Source organism: Orcinus orca, chromosome 6 (assembly GCF_937001465.1).
Source record: "Orcinus orca chromosome 6, mOrcOrc1.1, whole genome shotgun sequence".
NCBI classification, from domain to species: domain Eukaryota; kingdom Metazoa; phylum Chordata; class Mammalia; order Artiodactyla; family Delphinidae; genus Orcinus; species Orcinus orca.
In genome coordinates this window covers 93,265,599-93,286,518 of record NC_064564.1, presented here as the reverse complement: position 1 = coordinate 93,286,518, position 20,920 = coordinate 93,265,599, and the positions used below count along the sequence as shown (strand labels likewise).

At 38.9% G+C, this 20,920-nt stretch overlaps 1 protein-coding gene across 7 annotated transcripts in view; it reads right to left on the bottom strand.

Annotated features, from left to right (window-relative positions):
* Nucleotides 1-20,920, bottom strand: part of SLC44A1 (solute carrier family 44 member 1) — a 215,801-nt gene that overhangs the window by 132,868 nt on the left and 62,013 nt on the right. For all 7 annotated transcript variants that reach the window (XR_004484063.2, XR_007477859.1, XM_033431227.2 and 4 more), the window contains exon 3: nucleotides 19,900-20,042. Coding sequence is in view for 5 of the 7 variants with exons in the window: in XM_033431227.2 (XP_033287118.1) it covers nucleotides 19,900-20,042 (143 nt within the window). In the remaining 2 variants the exon portion in view is untranslated. The remainder of the gene's footprint in view (nucleotides 1-19,899; nucleotides 20,043-20,920) is intronic.

The following is a 20,920-nucleotide window of genomic DNA, read 5'->3' as shown; positions in this document are numbered from 1 at the left end:
CAAACAGCCCGGCACACTCTCACATGAGGCCTTTGCACCTCTGTCTGCCTGGAATGTTCTTTCCTCAGATAGCAGCATGGCTATTGTTAGCTCCTCCACTTGCTTCAAGCCTTCACTTAAAAGTCACCTTCTCAAAGAAGCCTTCCCTGACCACCCTATCTAAAATGCCATCTCTCTACTCTGATGCACCTTATCCATCTTTCTTGCCTTGCTTCTCCTCAGCACTTACACTCAATAAGACAATGTATATTTTACTTATTTATCTGTTTATTACCTTTCTCCATTGGTAGAGTATTAGCTCCCAGAAGGCAGAGATATTCAACTGTTTAATTCATCGCTATATGCTCACTGCCTACAATAGTGCCTGGAATAAGAAAAGAGCTTCATTCTTATTTGTTGAATTAATAAATGGGTGGCAAGTGTGTAAGATTTTACCAAGTGTGGCAAGAGTAGAGGGGAAGGGAAGGAAGAAGATATTTTAGGTAAAAAGAGACAACTCTCATTCATTCAACAGAAATTTACTGAACACTTTGCCAGGTGCAGGACTAAATAAGCACTAGTGATACAGTGAAAAATAAGACCAACGCAAGCCAGTGTCTCCCTTCCCAGCGTTCATAGCCCAGAGAGTAGGGAGGCAATGACAAAACTGTGTGTAAATGCTTTAACAGAGAAAGGAGGATAGCAGAGGATGCATCAAAAGGGCCCTATGAATGGAGAGTCAGGATAGGAGTCCGGTAGAAAGAAAATCTACAGCCAGAACCTAAAGAGTGAGTAAGAGTTAGCAAGGTGTGGAGGAAGAGGGGTGGGAGCAGGGGGGAAGAGAGCAGCAAAGGCTTATGAAGTGACAGACAGCATGGCATTACTGAGAAAATGGAAAAGGTCGGGATGGTTGATATGGACAGTGATGCAAGAGACAGATGGCTGGACAGCCCAGCTGGAACTAGATCACGTAGGGCCTTGCAAGCGGTATTGAAGATGTCAGAAAGTTTGGAGTTCATTCTAAAGACACTAGGAAGTCACTGAGAGTTCATCAGCTGCCATGGGGAGACTGAATTAAAGATGAGCAAGAGAGAAAGTAAGGAGACTGGGCAGGAGGCTACTGAATCTCTACCAAGAAAGGATGACTTGGACTAGGGTGAGAAAGGGAATGAAAAGGAGACTTCAAGAGCACATAGGCATAATTAAGAAAACCCGATGACTATATAGAGAGAGGGGAAGGAAGAAACTAAGAAGGACGCTTAGCATCTGATTTAGGCCAGGGCGGCTAAGGCATCCCTGGTTTGGGCTCTTGTTCCGTTCAGTAAGACAGAGAACTCAGGAGGAGGAGGACAGTAAGGAGGGATAAAGACCATGTTCCAACTTCAGACAATTTGAGTCAGGGGTGTCTGTGGGGTGTCCAAGTGGACCTAGACAGTTGGCTGTAGTGTTCTAGCAGAGAAATCTGGACAAGAGACAGAGATTTTGGAATTATCAGCATATAAATGATAACCTCACCCCTAGGAGTGCTGGAGATCACTAAAGTGAGTGTATGGGGTAAAGATTCTTATCCTGGGCTTCCCTGGTGGAGCAGTGGTTGAGAGTCCGCCTGCTGATGCAGGGGACACGGGTTCGTGCCCTGGTCCGGGAAGATCCCACATGCCGTGGAGCGGCTGGGCCCGTGAGCCATGGCCACTGAGCCTGCGCGTCCGGAGCCTGTGCTCTGCAACGGGAGAGGCCACAACAGTGAGAGGCCTGCGTACCGCAAAAAAAAAAAAAAGATTCTTATCCTAAGTGAAATCTGTGACCCTCCTGAAGTTGTAAGCAAAATTTGGTACAAATTCACGTGTAGTTTTCTGAAGAGAGACTTCATAGTTCATAGTTTTGAACAGATTGTCAAAAGCCCCCAAAGAGATTAAAACTAAGAGTAAAGTAAGATGAGCAAAGAGCCAAAAGAGGTAACAACATTGCAAAACAAAGGCATGGAACTGGAAACCATGGGGAGAAAATGATTCTCCCGTTTAGCTACAGTGTCTGTCTCCTCCTTATACTTGTCCATTAAAGGGAGAAACAATTGCAAGAATGGTAAACAAGAGTCAGATATCATATTGTGTTCCTTATACTAAACTAAGACAGAAAGCAAATTAAAACAGCCTTTTAAAAATATTTCATAAGAGCTACAAGAAGAAGTTTTCTATTTAATCTAGCTAACTAGAAGAATACCCCTAAACCCAAGTTCATGGTCAACACTACACAAAGGGATGATTCTCAAAATCATCTTGTTCCAGTACTCAAAATAAATCCTATCTGCTAAGAGCCAAAAATTTATTTTCCTTTTTAGTTTTAAGCTTTAATGAGATATAATTTGCTTACCATAAAATTCACCTGTAAACTGTATAATTCAATTCAATGTTTTTAAGTGCATTTTACCAAGTTGTTCAACCATCACCACAATCTAATTTTAGAACATTGTCACCCCCAAAAGAAACCTTATATCTATTAGCAGTCACTTCCAATCCCCCCACACTCCCTAACCCCCAGCCCTAGCCAACCACTAATCTATTTTCATTCCATAGATTTGCCTATTCTGAACATTTCATATGAATGTAATCATGTAATATGTGGTCTTTTGTGATTGGCTTCTTTGACTTAGCACAGTGTTTTTGAGGTTTGTCCATGTTGTAGCATATCTGTACTTCATGCCTTTTGATGGCTAAATAACATTCCTTTGTATGGATATACCACATTTTATTTATCCATTCATTAGCTGGTGCACATTTGTGTTGTTTTCCCCTTTTGGCTATTATGAATAATGCTGCTGTGGACATCTGTATACAAGTCTTTGTGTGGACATATGTTTTTATTTCTTTTGGGTAGATACCAAGGAGTGGAATTGCTAGGTCATATGGTAACTCCATGTTTAATATTTTGAGGAACTGCCAAACTATTTCCCAGAGTAGCTGTACCTTTTTTGTTCCCACCAGCAATGTAAAAGGGATCCAATTTTTCCACATTCTTGCCAAGATTTAACTGTATGTCTTTTTTATTATAACTATTCTAGTGGATGTGAAGTGGTAACTCACTGTGGTTTTGATTTGCATTTCCTTGATGACAAATGATGTTGAGCATCTTTTCATGTGCTTATCGGTCATTGATCTCTCCTCTTTGGAGACATATCCATTCAAATCCTTTGCCCATCACAGATCTCTTTTTAATCTTTGAGAAAGACAGAGTAAGGCAGAGAAAGGTACTAGATACTATCACACATTATAAAAAAATTATATTAGAAGAAAAAATAAGGATAAAAGTAGTGAAGGAAGAGTGCTTAGAAAGTACAGGAGTCAAAGGACTAGAAGTGAAAGAATGACTCCAGTGGGCAAAGAAGAACACCCAAGCCAGAAGGAGAGAGAAGGCTGTGGTCAGAATAGGGAATTCTTGAATCAGGTTGAACTGATTTAAGGGTGATGATGAAGATGAAGCTGGACTACAGAACAGTGAATCCTGAAAACCCCCACTGGGAAGAAATTAAAACAGTTCCCACGTCTAGGGTGAGAATCAATGAGACAGAAGATGTGAAAGTGCTTTGTAAACTACACAAATGTAAGGTTGGTTAAAATAGCTGTTTTCCCCAACTGGGTTAAAAGCTTTGATACGTAACTTTGAAACTTGTTTTAGAAGATGGTAATAATGAAGATGATTATAATAAATAGCAGTTAACATTTATGGTTCCAGGCAATGTGCTAAAGAGTAGACATCATTTATCATACTCATTCCTCCAAAACACCCTAGGAAGTAGGTACTACTATTATCTTCACTTTACAAATGAAGATCTTTAAGCCAAACATATTCATGTTTTTCTCTCTAGTGCAAACCATCCTTGGTTACAGTGTAAACCATAACTGGTTACCTGCCTACTTACAGATACATCCCAATTTCAGAGAAAATCTTACCTATCAGAGAAAAACAACAAATACTATTCTCACTGCATTGCTTTTTTCTTTATATCAGAGAATCGAAGTTTTTGATAATCAAACATGCCTACCTTGGTCCTATTTTATTTCTTTATTGCTTCAACAATGTATAAATGATCTCTCCATAACAAAGGTAAGTACATAATGTTTGTTTAAAAATATTTAACTCATCTTGGGGCTTCCCTGGTGGCGCAGTGGTTGAGAGTCCACCTGCTGATGCAGGGGACATGGGTTCGTGCCGCGGTCCGGGAAAATCCCACATGCCGTGGAGCAGCTAGGCCCGTGAGCCATGGCCGCTGAGCCTGTGCGTCCAGAGCCTGTGCTCCGCAACGGGAGAGGCCCGCATACCGCAAAAAAAAAAAAAAAAAAAAAAAAATTTAATTCATCTGGGATTTATTCCACATGGTATGAGATTAAGATAGAGCTAAATGCAGTTTTCTTCATATTATCATTCAACAATGTTTTTTATTAAACACTGATCGCTTTTCTCATATATTGAACTACTATGAGTTTATTTCTGATATTTCTATTTTGTTTCCATCAGTATTATTAACACACATTCAGGTAGTCTTGTTAATATACTTTGGAATAGATTTTGGTCTTGAATGGCAAAACTCCCTTTGTTCCTCTCTAAGCTACACAATCCTTACTTAGATAATGACAACTATACACACATAACCCTTACTTAGACACTGAGTAACCCCTCCCCCCTACACATTTTGTCTGGCCAGTACACTAATTGCCAGTATTTAAAGATCACTAGGGCTTCCCTGGCAGTGCAGTGGTTAAGAATCCACCTGCCAATGCATGTGGACATGGGTTCACATGGGTTCAAGCCCTGGTCCGGGAAGATCCCACGTGCTGCAGAGCAACTAAGCCCGTGTGCCACAACTACTGAGCCTGCACTCTATAGCCCGTGAGCCACAACTACTGAGCCCATGTGCCACACCTACTGAAGCCCGCACGCCTACAGCCTGTGCTCCATGACAACAGAAGCCACTGCAAGAAGAAGCCCGCACACCACAACGAAGAGTAGCCCCCGCTTGCTGCAACTAGAGAAAGCCCACGCTCAGCAACAAAAACCCAATGCAGCCAAAAATAAATAAATAAATTAAGTAAAATAAATAAAATAAAAATCAGTAGATGATAGGTGCTATGGTCTGAATGTGTCTCCCCAAAATTCACATGTTGAATTCTAACCCCCAAAGGTGATGGTATTAGGAGGTATAGGGGCCTTTGGGAGGTGATTAGGTCATAAGCGTGCCTATAAATTTCTGGCTTCTCTTGAAAAATTAGTATCACTGGGACCATGTACCTACATGCCAAGAATCAGCTAGAACCAATCAGCCACCACCTCCCCTCCTTCATATGGGCACACACATATAAAGTTCAAAGTGTCCAACATTCCCTGTTGTCTTATTCCCAGGCCACCTAAGTGACGAACAGTGTCTGCCTAAAGGCCTTTGAATTGCAACTTCTGGTAAAACCTACGAGTTTCCCTTTTCTGCCTTCAAAGACAGAAAGTTCACAGTTAATTTGATGATCAACTTCAGTAACCACACCTAACCTAGATTTCTGGTCTAATCTTTTCTCTACTTCCATGGTATAGTTCCTGATCTTTATCTTCATTTAATTATCTTAAAATATATGCACCTAATTCTAACCCTCTCAAATAATTTTATGAACAAGAACAATTTTTAAAAACATTTGCCCCCTGAAGTTCTTGCCTGCTCCTTTACTGTGTGATTTATACTATCACTCAAATTCAATTCAACATCCTATTGGTATCTTAACTGGTATTATATTAAATCTATAAATTAACTTTGTTAGTATTGTCGTCTTTATCATATTAAGACCACTCAGCCAGGAGTAGACTATATTTCTCTTACTATTTGTTTTCTTTTTTTCTACTGAAGTATTATAATTCTCTGTATTTGGCCCTATATCTTGTTAGATTTTTTAATAAAACAAGTATTATCTTTTCCATTACATTTTGTCTACTGACAAAATAAATGACTGAATTCAGTTAGGCATATTTTTATAACCCATGATTTAAGCATCTCATCAAGACATGTTTTTGTTGAATCTCCTAAACAGTCAGGATATAGTCCCTTGTCATTGACAAATAGCATTATTTTTCTCTCTATTGATTTACACACATTTCACTTATCTCATTTATATGATTTGTTGCAACTATTTACTTAAAATAATACTATAAAAAAGGTGACATCCTTATTATGTTTAATTTTAAATAGACTATTTCTCCATAATATTGGTACCTGCCACTACTATAAACTCCATAAACTTCCCTCATGCCCTCAGACTTAAAATGAAATTGTTTTCTGACAGAAGTGCCAAGGTAATTCAATGGGGAAGATAACATTTTCAATAAATGCTGCGGAAATAGCTAGATTTTTATATGGGAAAAACAAACAAACCTTGACCTCTCCGCACTGTACACAAACATTAAACATAAGTGCTAAATAAAAAAACTTCCGGAAGAAAACAAAAAAATCTTTGTGACTTTGGGGTACAGCAATGATTTCTTAGAAAACAAAAGGCATGAACTATTAAAAAGACACATTTTTGTGTGATGTTTTTAAAATTTATCTCATGGATAAATTAGACTTCATCAAAATTAAAAACTTTCATTTGTCAAAAGATACCATCAAGAAAATGAAAAGGAAAACCTCATATTAGAGAAATATTTACAGAACATGCCTGACAAAGGCCTTTTATCTAGTATACATAAAGAACTCATAACTTATTAAAACAAACAAACCAATTTATTTTAAAATGTGTAAATGACTTAAGTACTTTGCAAAAGAAGATGTATGGATGGTCAACTAGCACTTAAGATGCTCAACATCATCAGTCACTGGACATATGAAAATTAAAACCACAGTAAGATACCACTACACATGTACTAGAATAGTTAAGATTAAAAAGCCTGATAATATGAAATGTTAGTGAGGAGACGGAGCAGCTGTAACTCTCCTCCTTTCCTAGTGGGAATGTAAAACAGTTTGGTAATATCTTATAAAGTTAAACATAGCCTCACCATATGACTTGGCAATCTCAATCTACGTATCTACCCAAGAGTAATGAAACAGACCTTCATACAACATCATATACACACATTTTCAAAGCAGTGTTATTCACAACAGAAAAAAATGTTAAGCGTGGAAAACACACACACACACACACACACACACACATCCAAAAACTGGTGAACAGATAAACAAAACGTTATATATCCACACAATGAAATACTACTCAGGAATTTAAAAGGAACAAACTACTGATATATTGAACAATATGGATGAATCTCACATTATTATGCTATGTGAAAAAAAGTGAGAAAATACTACACACTGTATGATTCCATGTATATATATGAAATTCTAGAAAAGGCAAAACTATACTGACAGAAAGCAGATCGGTGGTTATTTGCGGACAAGGATGGGGCATGGATTGACTGCAAATGAGCATGAGGTAATTTTCTGGGGGTAAAAGAAGTATGGATTATGATGGGGAGCACATGATTGTATAGTTACCAAAACTGTACACTTAAAATGGATAAATTATTATACGTAAGTTATACCTCAATAAGACTATAAGATATTTTAAATTTCATCTTGAAAATGCATTTTACAAAATGCAACTTAATCTAAGGAGTCCCAGTGGGTAGTAACAAATTTAACCTACTCAGAAAGAGGTCTGGACTTTGCCCTGGGCTTTGGGGAGTTAATCTCTAAGCTTTGTAGAAGTGTCTTTATTTGCCTGGGGATTTAGGTTGAGGCAGGTAGTCAACAATGTGAAGGCTGGAGGTGGGCCTCACCAGATAGGATTTAGGGTGGAAGTTGACCACTCTTTGAAAGATCAGCAATGTCATATAGACCAGGAGTTTTGGATCATATAGTATCAGCCTGACCAGAAGGGGCTGAGACTGAGTCAGCCACATGGGTAATGAATCATGCTTGCATAATGGAGCCCTATAACAATTCTGAATGCTTAAGCCTGGCTGAGCTTCCCAGGTGGCAATACTCCGTGCATATTATCACACATCAATGCCAAGCAAGTAACATGACCTGACTCCAGGGAGAGAGAACAACAGTACAGCTTCTCTTGTTAGCACCTCCTTACAACTGTTTGCTTTTCCTTGTAATAAACTGTAACTGTGAGTGTAACAGACTTCAGTAAGTTCTGTCAGGGCTTCTGGAAAATTATCGAAACTAAAGGTGGTCTTGTGGACCCCTGAACTTGCATTTGGTGTCAGAAGTGAGTGTGGTCATATGTGGACTGTATATCCTCTAACTTCTCAGTTGCCCTCAACTCTCACATCCAGATAAACATAAGTAGGTTGCAAATTGATGACTATAAAATTCATAGTTGAAGTGGTTCATAATAACCTAAAGTATATGACAAAGGTCATATCCATAAGCTTATGTACAATGACAAAATAACAAAGAACTTTTACAGCTGTCTGGTTAACCTGGAACCAACCCAAGTAGTAAGACTCTAGGTTGAGGATGTGCAATCAGTTGTTTAACTTAGACATGTCAAGTATATAACCTAGGCAGGTAACACAGAAACCAATCATCCCTCCCTTGTCTAGGTGTATGCCTATCATCTAATTCTGTTGAGTGGCTTTTTACTTCCTTATTTAGAATCTGCTCAACATTTTGACTTTCAAGTCCTGAATTTCCTATGGCATGCAGTTGGATCTCTTCTTTCAAATTGCTAGCAGTATTATCCAGAGTAAGTATTTTCCTAAAGGAAGAATTTCACTAGCAATACAGACGTTACTTTGTAAAAAGTGTTCTAAAAACTCAGGATAAAGAGGGTGTAATCATGAAATGACAAAAACTATTTTCCAAAGATGCCATCATAAATCTGCTTTCTGAAAGTTTAACTATCATTTTTACAACTTTCACGAGAAACAAATGAAAAATTAGGAAAAAATTGCATAAATAATACAGTAGGTTTCCATAGAACACCATAAATGTTACTGTTTCCAAATGCTTGTAAATTTGTGGGCAAATGAGTCCACAAATGCAAGTTCAAGTGAAGTATCTATCTAGGCTGCTCTTTTTTGTGTCAAGCCAAACTAGGACAGGTGGTAGGCTAATGCTGCAGTCAGAGAGTATTTGACAGGAGGGCACAGAGGAGAGTGCTTTCCCTCAAAGCAAAGGCAAACTCAACAAAGGCTCAAAGTATCTCCATTTGTTCAAACTTATCCCTAAGTGTGGGAATGAGCAGATATCTACTGGGCTGCTCTGAAGAATACCCGGGACACTCCATAAAACCCAGCACAACGGATAAATGTGCTACCTCTGTTCTCCTAAGTTTCTACAACTCCACAAGACAGAGCTGGGAGCTCCTTACTGTGTGCACCAGTTTTCATCAGGCTTTAGGTTGGCCTGCAGAACTCCAACCTGTAGACAATGTTCTTCAGCCAACAAGAACCAAGCTTAGCATTCTAATCGGAATCTCATCCGAGATTCCGGATGAGGTGGGCTCTTGGAGCTGCCTCTTGGGCCAAGAACCCACATGACCATCCATCATCAGCTCCCTCCTGCACCAGCATCACTATGTGTGCCCTCCTTCCACAGATCTACTTTATTTGATTTTTCCCCTGCTAGAATACAAGTTCTGCTCTGAACCCCCAACTCACCTAACTGGGGCTCTAAAAAAATCCTACTTTGAATGACTCTGTTCCTGAACCCCGAGTCATTGGCTGAGAGATTCTCTAACCCACATGGACAATCTAGAACTAAGAGGCAACCCTAAAGAAGGGGAAGTCAAAAACATTGAAGCCTGAGAAGGATTTGACCCACTGTTGTTGAAGGAAAGGGACCATAAGCCACAGAATATATAGGCTACAGAATACATAGGTTCCTCTAGAAGCTGAGAATGACCCCTGGCTGATAGCCAGCAAGGAAATGGAAGTTCGTCCTACAGGCACATGGAACCGAACTCTGCCAACAGCCTGAATGAACTTGGAAGAAGGTTCATTCCCCAGAGCCTCTAGTAAGGAACACAGCGCTGCCAACCCTCTGATGTCAGCCTTGTGAAACCTGGGGCAGGGAACCAGCTGAGCTGTGCTGTGCACAGAATTCTGATTTACAAAACTTTGTTGTTTTAAGGCACTTAGTTTGTGGCAATTTGTTACAGAAGCAGTAGAACTGAACACAATAGTGCTCTCAGTGCTACCACCAAATTGCCTTGTTTTCCTGTCCCCACCTGCCTGCAGTTAGGAACCCAGGAAACTGGAGTCACCCAGCTTTCAATATACAACACTTTTATAGGATGCCCCACACTGCACTGTCATAGTTTATCTGTGTATTTTGTCTTCCTCACTAGAACGCAAGCTCTTCAAGGACAGGGACTGTGAATTCCTTTTTTTTAACTCTAATTTTTTTTTCATTGCCCAAATAATATACACTGATGGTAGAAAACTTAGGAAAAAAAGAAGCATAAAAGAAAATTTAAATGACCCATAATCAACAGTTAATCACACTTAATATTTTCATGTCATTCTATACTTTATTATGTACATGTATTTTTCATATATATAAATAAAAATCACACTATATATACTGATTTATAACTTTATTTTCCCCTTAATAATGTTATGTGGATATTCCACATCAATGGACATAATTCTATACCATCATTTTTACCGTTCCATAGTATTCAGACTGCGCCAGGTCCTCCTGTTATAACCACTCTGGTGCCCTTATATCTCGCCCTTCATAACACTTTTGACAGCTGTAATAACATTTGTGATTATATGATGATATTACTAAGTTCTGTTTGCTCTACTAGATTGTAATTTCCATGAGATAAGAGTGTGCCTATTTTTCTCGGGAGTATAATCTCCAATGCCTAACCCAAAGAAGATGGCCAAGAAATATAATTCATGAATGAATGAATGAATTAAAGCAAACCTCTCTTTTCAGCCATTTAGGTTGTTTCCTATTTTGTTATTCTTAATAGAGGTTTTTAGCACACAGTAGATTTTCAATAAATGTTTGCTGATGACTAAAATAATAAACAGAATTTTAAAGAATGGTGAAGGATAGTCATTCAGTAGGCAGTAATTTGATTTAAGTCATTGGGAGGAAGAGAAATAAGCCCTAGCGACGTAAACAGAAAGAACTGTACATAGCTGATAAAAGGATCCTCAAAGTGGATATTCTAGCAAATTGTATCTTTACTTTTCTAGTCTTTCTTTTTTTCAAACAGAGACAGGTATGCATAGTCAACAAGATTTGATAACTCTTTAAAAAGTCTTCAAAACAGGTCTATGTTTTATATGATAACTAATTTTTTTTTTAAGTTCTTCCTAAAATATATGGTTATACGGCATAGTATAGGCCCAGAAAGCTTGGCAGTCTGGTCATGAGTAGTTTAAAATGTGAACACATTCTTCATATGGGTATAATATCACTACCAACCCCCTAAATAATAAATTAGACATCATAAAAGTTAATAAGCTTTATATAGTATTGTATATCAATTATACTTCAATTAAAAAAAAAAAGAAACCAGGGGGAAAAAGTTAATAAGGTAATTAGCAATCATGGGATAGACTGAACCAGACACTAAACCTACAGAATTCTGAGATTCAGTGGCCACTGAAGTCCCATTCTTTTTTTTGTTTTTTTTAATATTTTATTTATTTATTTATTTGGCTGTGCCAGGTCTTAGTTGCAGCATGCGGGATCTAGCTCCCTGACCAGTGATCGAACCGGGGCCCCTGCACTGCAAGTGTGGAGTCTTAACCACTGGACCACCAGGGAAGTCCCTGAAGTCCTATTCTGTATCCATGTAGAGATTATAAAAATAGACAGTTTCTTTAAAATAAGACTATTGCCTATTAAACAATCAATGATCTTACTAAGAAAGTAACATTGCCAGTTTTAAGCTACATGTTTTTCAATGAATATTTAACACATACAAATGGTAAAAATATACAAATGTGAAATGAGAAAAATGCATTTCATCATTAAAATTCATATTCTTTATCTTACAGAGAAAGAAACACACAAGATTGCCTCCAAATTATTCAAAGCCTTCAGAGATTGTATAGGTGCTTTGGTTCCTTACGAAGTTTCTTTAGTTATAACTTTATTGATTTATATAACCTGCCCTTTCTTCTTTGCATGTTCTACTAAGTTTCTTTCATCTTTAAATGTTGGAAGGGAGAGGCCCCAAAAGTGGAAAGGGTGAGAAAGTAGAATCACTGTGTAGCTTACCAGAGACAGTATAGCATATAATGCAAAGAGCACTATACTAAGCATGGAGAGTGGAGAGCTAGTCCTGGTATTACTGTCTTTGTCAAGTCACTGATGTTTCCTAGACCCCAGTTTCTTCACCTATAAAATGAAGGGGCTCGGGGCTTCCCTGGTGGCGCAGTGGTTGGGAGTCTGCCTGCCAATGCAGGGGACGCGGGTTCGTGCCCCGGTCCGGGAAGATCCCACATGCCGCGGAGCGGCTGGGCCCGTGGTCCATGGCCGCTGAGCCTGTGCGTCCGGAGCCTGTGCTCTGCAATGGGAGAAGCCACAACAGTGAGAGGCCCGCATACCGCAAAAAAAAATAATAATAAAAAAAAAATGAAGGGGCTCAGTGATCTCAAGGGCCCTTCCAGCACAAACATTCTAAGCTGTGGATTTCTGGGGAATGAGACAGTTAAAGAAAAGAAGTAAAACTCACACTAGATACCCTGCTAAATATTATGAAGGTAACTGAAAAAGGTCTCAAATAAAATGCCCCCTATGGATTTTACTCACACATACATGCCATCAACCTCCTCAGACCTCTGCTTCCTGTACATCTTGTTGACACTGATTCATCTGAAATCTGAGAGGCATTTTAGGGCCACAGAGCTTTTATCAGTGATTGGGACTTTAATGGCTTCCTTAGAGAAAAGCCAAAAAGATAAAGAAGAACATTAGATTTGTGCAAAAAAAAAAGTATACACACAAAACATTTGTGTATTAGAGGTACCTTCAGAACCTCTGCAGAAAGATCAATATTGATAAGTGAGATAAGCTGAGAAAACTTCTTAGAGCAACAGAGAAAGTGGACACTAAGCTGTATGTTAGGATTGTTTGCAGAATGGAGAACAGAGTTCTATTAATAATATAATGCCTATATCAAAATGATTAAAAGCAGTTCCCTACATACCCTCACCCGGCCTTATGATAGCCTATGTATACTAAGAGCCACTGCCACCTTGCCTTAGCCTCTCCCATCCCAAGCAACCAGAAAAGGGGACTATCCATGGAGGAAACACAGTACCTCCCCTCCTCCAATCGTCTTACCGGGGTCAACAGAGCTAGATGCTTTGCCCCCATATAGTTCTCATATACACTAATTCAGGTATCTTAGGACTAGAAGCATTTCTGCTTTATCCAAATTGATAAGGATAAAGCAGAGATTTGATGGATGATTTGATGATTTGCAAATCAAAACTATCATGATATCACCTCACACCAGCCAGGATGGCCATCATCAAAAAATCTACAAACAATAAATGCTGGAGAGGGTGTGGAGAAAAGATAACCTTCTACAGTGTTGGTGGGAATGTAAATTGGTACAGTCACTATGGAGAACAGTATGGAGGTTCCTTAAAAAACTAAAAATACGGGCTTCCCTGGTGGCGCAGTGGTTGGGAGTCCGCCTGCCGATGCAGGGGACACAAGTTCGTGCCCTGGTCTGGGAAGATCCCACATGCCGCGGAGCGGCTGGGCCCGTGAGCCATGGCCGCTGAGCCTGCGTGTCCGGAGACTGTGCTCTGCAATGGGAGAGGCCACAACAGTGAGAGGCCCGCGTACGGCAAAAAAAAAACCAAAAAAAAACTAAAAATAGAGTTGTCATATGATCCAGCAATCCCACTCCTGGGCATATATCTAGAGAAAAACATGGTTCGAAAGGATACATGCGCCCCAATGTTCACTGCTGTTTACAATAGCCGAGACATGGAAGCAACCTAAATGTCCATCAATAGATGAATGGATAAAGAAGATGTGGTATATATATACAATGGAATACTACTCAGCCATAAAAAGAATGAAATAATGCCATTTGCAGCAACATGGATGGACTTGGAGATTATCATACTAAGTGAAGTAAGTCAGACAGAGAAAGACAAATGTCATATGACATCACTTATATGCGGAATCTAAAAAAAAAAACTTATACAAATGAACTTATTTACAAAACAGAAACAGATTCACAGACGTAGAGAATGAACTTATGGTTACCAGGGGGGAAGGAAGGAGGGAGGGATAGATTAGGAGTTTGGGATTGACATGTACACACTGCTATATTTAAAAGATAACCAATAAGGACCTACTGTAAAAATAAATAAATAAATATAAATTTTAAATAAGATAAAAATAGATGGGGCTTCCTTTCTGGAAACAATTTCTATAATAATAATGATTCTCTGTCTAAAAATTGACACATACACTCTAAGACTAACTTTATTTTACTTTTTTGTTTTTTTAAAAATTTATTTATTTTTGGCTGTGTTGGGTCTTCATTGCTGCATGCTGGCTTTCTCTAGTTGCAGTGAGCGGGGCCTACTCTTCGTTGAGGTGTGCAGGCTTCTCATTGCAGTATCTTCTCTTGCTGTGGAGTATGGGCTCTAGGCACTTGGGCTTCAGTAGTTGTGGCACACGGGTTCAGTAGTTGTGGCTCGCGGGCTCTAGAGCACAGGCTCAGTAATTGTGGCGCACGGGCTTAGTTGCTCCCCGGCATGTGGGATCTTCCCGGACCAGGGCTCAAACCCATGTCCCCTGCATTGGCAGGCAGATTCTTAACCACTGTGCCACCAGGGAAGCCCTAAGACTAGCTTTATGGTTTTGAAAATGATAGGCAATCTAGAATGTGGCAGAAGAGATATGTTTTTGGAATTGCCAATCAGAGTTCAAAATATATTATTACCATCCCAATCCCCACTACCAAATACCAAAAAAAATGGCTATAAGCCACACCCATGCTCTATAGTAACATTAATACCATAGCTCAGCTATAAATACAAGTCATTTTCTTCTCCGGGCCTTAGCTGGCACTCACAAATATTTGATGCAATGCTTTAAGGAGGTTACCTATTAGATAATCTTAAGGATCCCTTTCATCTCTGGCACTTTATGGTTCTAAGATACATGAGCTTTTCTACGTTGACCCAGCGTCAGAACTTTATTTATAGCATTGTTTCTAGGCAGAAAAGTTTTATACATCTCAAGCAACTGACTTAAAAATCAACTTTGGGAATATAATCCATTTGAAGTTGAGGCCTTCCAGTATCTCATAAAATATTGTCTGCCATGTTCCTATACATCTTTATTACTACAGTAAATATTATTTGGAGAAAAAGAACACATTATAATTAGAATGATTAAAAAAATAAACACAGACTTTTCTTTACTACTATAGAATTCTTACAGTCGTCTTGGTATCTTAAATTTTCTGGTTAGAACAGGTCAAAGACATTTCCCTTCCCATGACTCTCTTGACTTACCTCCTTCCTATTTTATTGCAATTCAATAAGCCCTTATGAAACAATTCTTGGTTTTTGAAATTTAGGAGTCATACAAAACATGGTGCTCCAGGGAGACAGAGCTGGGCAGTGTGGCACTGAGACTCTAAGATGCCCTAATTATCCCTACCTCCTATAATTCAGACCCCTCCCCTTAAGTTTGGGTGGGACCTGTGACTTGTTTCTAACCAGTAGAATATGGCAAAGGTGAGGGGATCTTACTTGCATAGTTACATTACATAAGACTGTAACTTCCATCTTGCTAGCAGACTCTCTGTATTGACTCCCTCCCCATTGGCTTTGAAGTAAGCTGCCATGTGGAGAGGCCCACGTAGCATGCAACGAAGGTGGCCTCTGGCTGACAGCCAGTAAAGAGCTAAGTCTCTCAGTCTAACAATCCTCAAGGGGTATGTGCTGCCAACAACCACCTGAGCTTGGCAGGGGAACTTCCCCAGTAGAACGCCGGCTCTGACCAACACCTTGACTGCAGCCTTCTGAGAGACTCTGAAGCAGGAGTCCAGCTAAGGCAAATCCAGATTCCTGACCCACAGGAACTGTGACGTAATAAATGCCACTAAGTTTATGGAAATATTGTTACCTAACAACTGATCATTAATACAAGCAGATAAGAAGCACAGCATAATTAGAGAACAACTTAAAGGAAATAGAAATCCAAGTATAAAGTTCTGGGATAAAGTTAGTTTTGAAATAGTCCATAGAGAGGGTATGAGACCCACATTTTTTCAAGAATTCTGATTGGCAGAGAGGTAGAGGGACAGCACAGAGGTAGAATAAACTGAATACCATGGACAATAGTATCATTACACTGAGAAACGTGGCTAAGACTGAAGAGGTACATTGGGTCTAGGTCACGGTAGGGCTAAGTGGGCTCATTTTCAATACTGTAGATAATCACACAAAAGGAAAGGCTCTAGAGCAGGGAAATGACAGTAAAAAGTGCTTCAAAGAACTTAATCCTATCACAGTATAAAGGATGGAGAAGATTAGAGATAAGAAGACCAAGAATAGATATGCTGGCACAACAGTCTTCATGAGAGGCCAACAAACATTGGTGGGGGGGCGGGGGCGGCAGCGCTGGGCAGGGGGTTCACATTCATGAATAATCAAAGGAATGCAAATTAAAACTATAAAACACCACTTTGTGATTGATCAGATTAGTACAAAAACTAATAATACTAGCAAAGATAAAACAATCTCAGACACTTTGTTGGTGGGAATGTAAATGGAACAGACTGTATGGAAAGGCACTTAGTGATATGCATTAATAATCTTTAAATATTCAGATCCTTAGACTCAGTAATTCACTTTGAGAACATATTCAAAAAAATAAATAATTTTTTTTTTGCGGTACGTGGGCCTCTCACTGTTGTGGCCTCTCCCGTTGCGGAGCACAGGCTCTGGACGCGCAGGCTCAGTGGCCATGGCTCACGGGCCCAGCCGCTCCGCGGCATGTGGGATCTTCCCGGACCGGGGCACGAACCCGTGTCCCCTGCATCGGCAGGCGGACCCTCAACCACTGCGCCACCAGGGAAACCCAAAAAATAAATAATTTACTCATTCAACAAACGTTTAATTGAGTGCCTACTACATTCCAGGTACTGAGGATACAGCAGTGAACAAAACAGACCTCACCTCTGCTTTCATAGAACTTAGAAGAGACCAACATTTAACAAAGAATCACAAAATAAATGTATAATTACACATTTTACAGGATAAAATGAGACAAATTATGAGCTTAAAAAAGACCTTTCTGGAAAGTAACATTTATACTGAGAGCTGAAGGATGAATAGAATTTAGCCACATGAAGAATAAGAGGATTTTTTTTTTTCTGATAGAGGAAACAATATTCATGAAGGCAAAAAAGAGCTGTATTCAAGATTTTAGAGGATTCATTCATTAACTTATTCAACAACTATGTATGGAGGTTCTAGTAAGTACCAGGAACTAGGGGCTGAGGATAAGGGATGGGAGAAAATGATCAAGGTCAAGTTGAGGTAACAGCAGACAAAACAGATATAAACATTTCTATAGGAATGGAAGGGCATGGTATTCATAATAAAGCCAAAGATGTGTGAAAAAGGAGGAAACCAATGCATTTGGCAGGAAAAAAAAAAAAAAGGATGGAGTATAGGTAACAAACACAAAGATTTTCTACCTCCTCTCAAATCCAAATAGGATAGACTTACCTGAGAAAGATATGTTCAAAACAGTACCATTCATTTATTTAAAAAATTACTACTTATAGATAGAAATACTTAGATGGCTCAGCGCTAAAAATGTTCATATGCAGAGAAGAAGAAGTAGAGATCAAAAATAAATTTTAGGGCTTCCCTGGTGGCGCAGTGGTTGAGAGTCCGCCTGCCGATGCAGGGGACACGGGTTCGTGCCCCGGTCCGGGAAGATCCCACATGCCGCGGAGCGGCTGGGCCTGTGAGCCACGGCCGCTGAGCCTGCGCGTCCAGAGCCTGTTACTCCGCAACGGGAGAGACCACAACAGTGAGAGGCCCGCGTACCGCAAAAAAGAAAAAATTTAAAAATTAAAAAAATAAATTTTAAACATATATACATGAGTTAAGGCATAGCTATACTTGGGACACTACCCTACAAGCTATCCATGAATGTGTCTCAACTGTGCTAAGCATGCAAGGAAAGGGAACCACTTTTTCAGAAAAATAAGCAGGCTTTCTTTTCAAGAGGCCAAAATGTACATAGAATAATCTGAGGATTTGAAATTAAAAACTGATCAAATGAACCTAATAAGCTTAAGGATGAAGTGACAGTTACACAAACTTTATGGTAAGAATATGCTTGGAGTTACCAGCAAGTTAAAAAGGGAGCCATAAGAAAGATCACGACCTCATCTCAGCAGTAGACCTGAGGAAGTAGAGCCCTTTTCCTCCTGTCTCCTCAGTTATCTAAATGGTAATATTTTATGTTTGGTACATGTCAACAGCATTAAAGAGTTACAAATATTTGACACTACCTTCAAAAATATATATATATGCAGAACTCTGTACTATTTTTGCAACTTCTCTATGAGTCTAAAATTATTTCAAAATAAGAAGTTTGGGTAGATTTGCTACAACAAATAACACAAAGCCTAAAATTTGTGTTAATTTCATGAAGCAATCAAAAAGAAGGACAAATGAAACAATTCTCCAAATTATGCTCTGAGAGTCCAATTTTCACTTCTTCTGTTAAGGGATGCAGGTACCTATCAAGAGAAAAGCCCATGGTCTGTCTTGGACATCCACTGCCCACCAGACTTTTGGGGAAGTCATTCAATCTCTCTAAGCCTCTGCTATACCTACCCCACAGGTTGGTATTATATACTTTTTGACTATGGCATACTATGCAAGTATTCATGATCATTATTTAGAATTATTTATTTGAACTGCATTATTCCTTCATTAAATGGATGAATATCTCTAAGATATGATGAACTATTTGGATTTTTTTCAAGTCTTTGCATTTATCAAATGAATCTTCTACTTAATTAGGGGCTCAGATTTAACCAACACATTTATCTAACAGTAAATATAGTTATTATATCCCCCCAAATATAATAGAACTACAGTCTAAAAAATGTTTTTATCTGCTTTAGCCTTTTCCTATAAAGTTCATTAATGGAATTGGTTAACCTGTTACCTTAAAATTAATTTGAATTCTGAAGACCTGTATTTATTTATTAGAGCTGTCTAATAAAGTTTGATGGGGCATAAATACACAGTTTGAACAAACATACTATCATACATAAAATGTTTGATGAAATGTATTTACCCCACAGACATTAAAAATGAAAAAATAGCTCTTTTGAAGAAAAGAGGCGATTAAGTCAGGAATTTCATGAAATCCAAACGCTGAACCTTGAGAACCCAAAAGAAATTTCAAAGTCTGACAAAGAAAATATATCTCTTATAAAATTGGAAATCAATGTGTACTTATAAATGATGCAGCACAAAATGCTTTATTATAACTTTAATGTGTCAGAATCCACTATCCCTCTGCCTTCCATCAAGTACACTCTCAGGAAGAAAAATATTATATTATTTTCTGTGTTTAAATTTAGTGTACAGCCTAAAGGTGAGTCGGAAAACAGAGTACAAGAGTAACCCTCTCAAATCATGCATTTACTCATTAAAACCTCAAGGTAGCCCATTTTAACATGGCACCAAATTTTGTTTCCTGGAAAATGTATTTATAGACCAAAACTAGAAATGATTCAAGTGGACAGTTAAAAAGAAAATAAAAAAACATCATCAGGAAGCATATAAAAATAATATTCCATAAGATATTATCTTTATAACAGTAAGAAAAGCAGGAGGCCCCCTCCCCTTCAAAGTTTCCAGTGTTCACCATTCAGCCAGTCTACTCACTTCCGGTGGGTGTGGTCCATGCCACTGTTTGGTATTGCTTCCAACTTTGCATTTTTCTGCCCACAGATATTTCCATAGCTGTCGTATCCTGACACTAGTCTTGCTGCTGCACCTGTTGCTACTGAAAAGCCACAAATAAATCCCTAGGGGAAAAAAAAACAGAAAAAAACATACAAATAAACCATTTCAATAGCAACAGTCACTACTTGATAAAATAATGAGCTGCTTTTGTCCCTTGAAGGGAACAAAGAGCTATCTTTCCTTTTGCAAACACTATTTCACTGTTTTCCTTGGATTTCACATAAGCGATATACAAAGCAGTCCACAGGGCAACACTATTTGCTACAATAACAAATCTCAAGCTTTTACATCATAAGGTTGTCTTTGCATTTTACAATAATAATAGCAGCTTCTCTGTATTGAACATCTGCTCAGTGCCTGGATCTGTACCAGATGCTTCCCATACATTTTCTCTAATCCTGATGATGGGGAAACTGAGGCCCAGAGAGCATAAATAAGTTGCCCAAGGCCATAGAAGCTAGTAAAGATCAGAGCATAGACTCAGACCCAGCTTTCTTCATTCTTTAGTTTTATTTGGTTGTAAAAGAGTTCTGTTAAATGAACAACAGCAACAGATGAAAGACAAAAATTCAAAGAACAATAGGTATGTGGGTTTTGAATCACTATCACTTCAGTACACACAACACTTCTGTTCCCTTCCTGCAGTAAAGTTGTATACAAGCCAAAGAATTATACCATGAAGCACCGCCACGCTCTGAATATTGGAGACTCGAGGAGAGTGAGGCACTGGGTCCGTGTGCCGCAAAGGTCACTTCATTTCATGGGAATATGCTTCGCCACAGTGCCAAAGGCAAATGGTACTTCCTTCAGAACTGCATCATGCTTGCTAAATTGAGGATGCACTGACCAAAGCAAAGCAATAAAACCCTACACTCAACTGCAGGCTACTGGGCATTAAGAACAGGAAATAAGGTGAGCCACTACTAATAAACTGACTGAA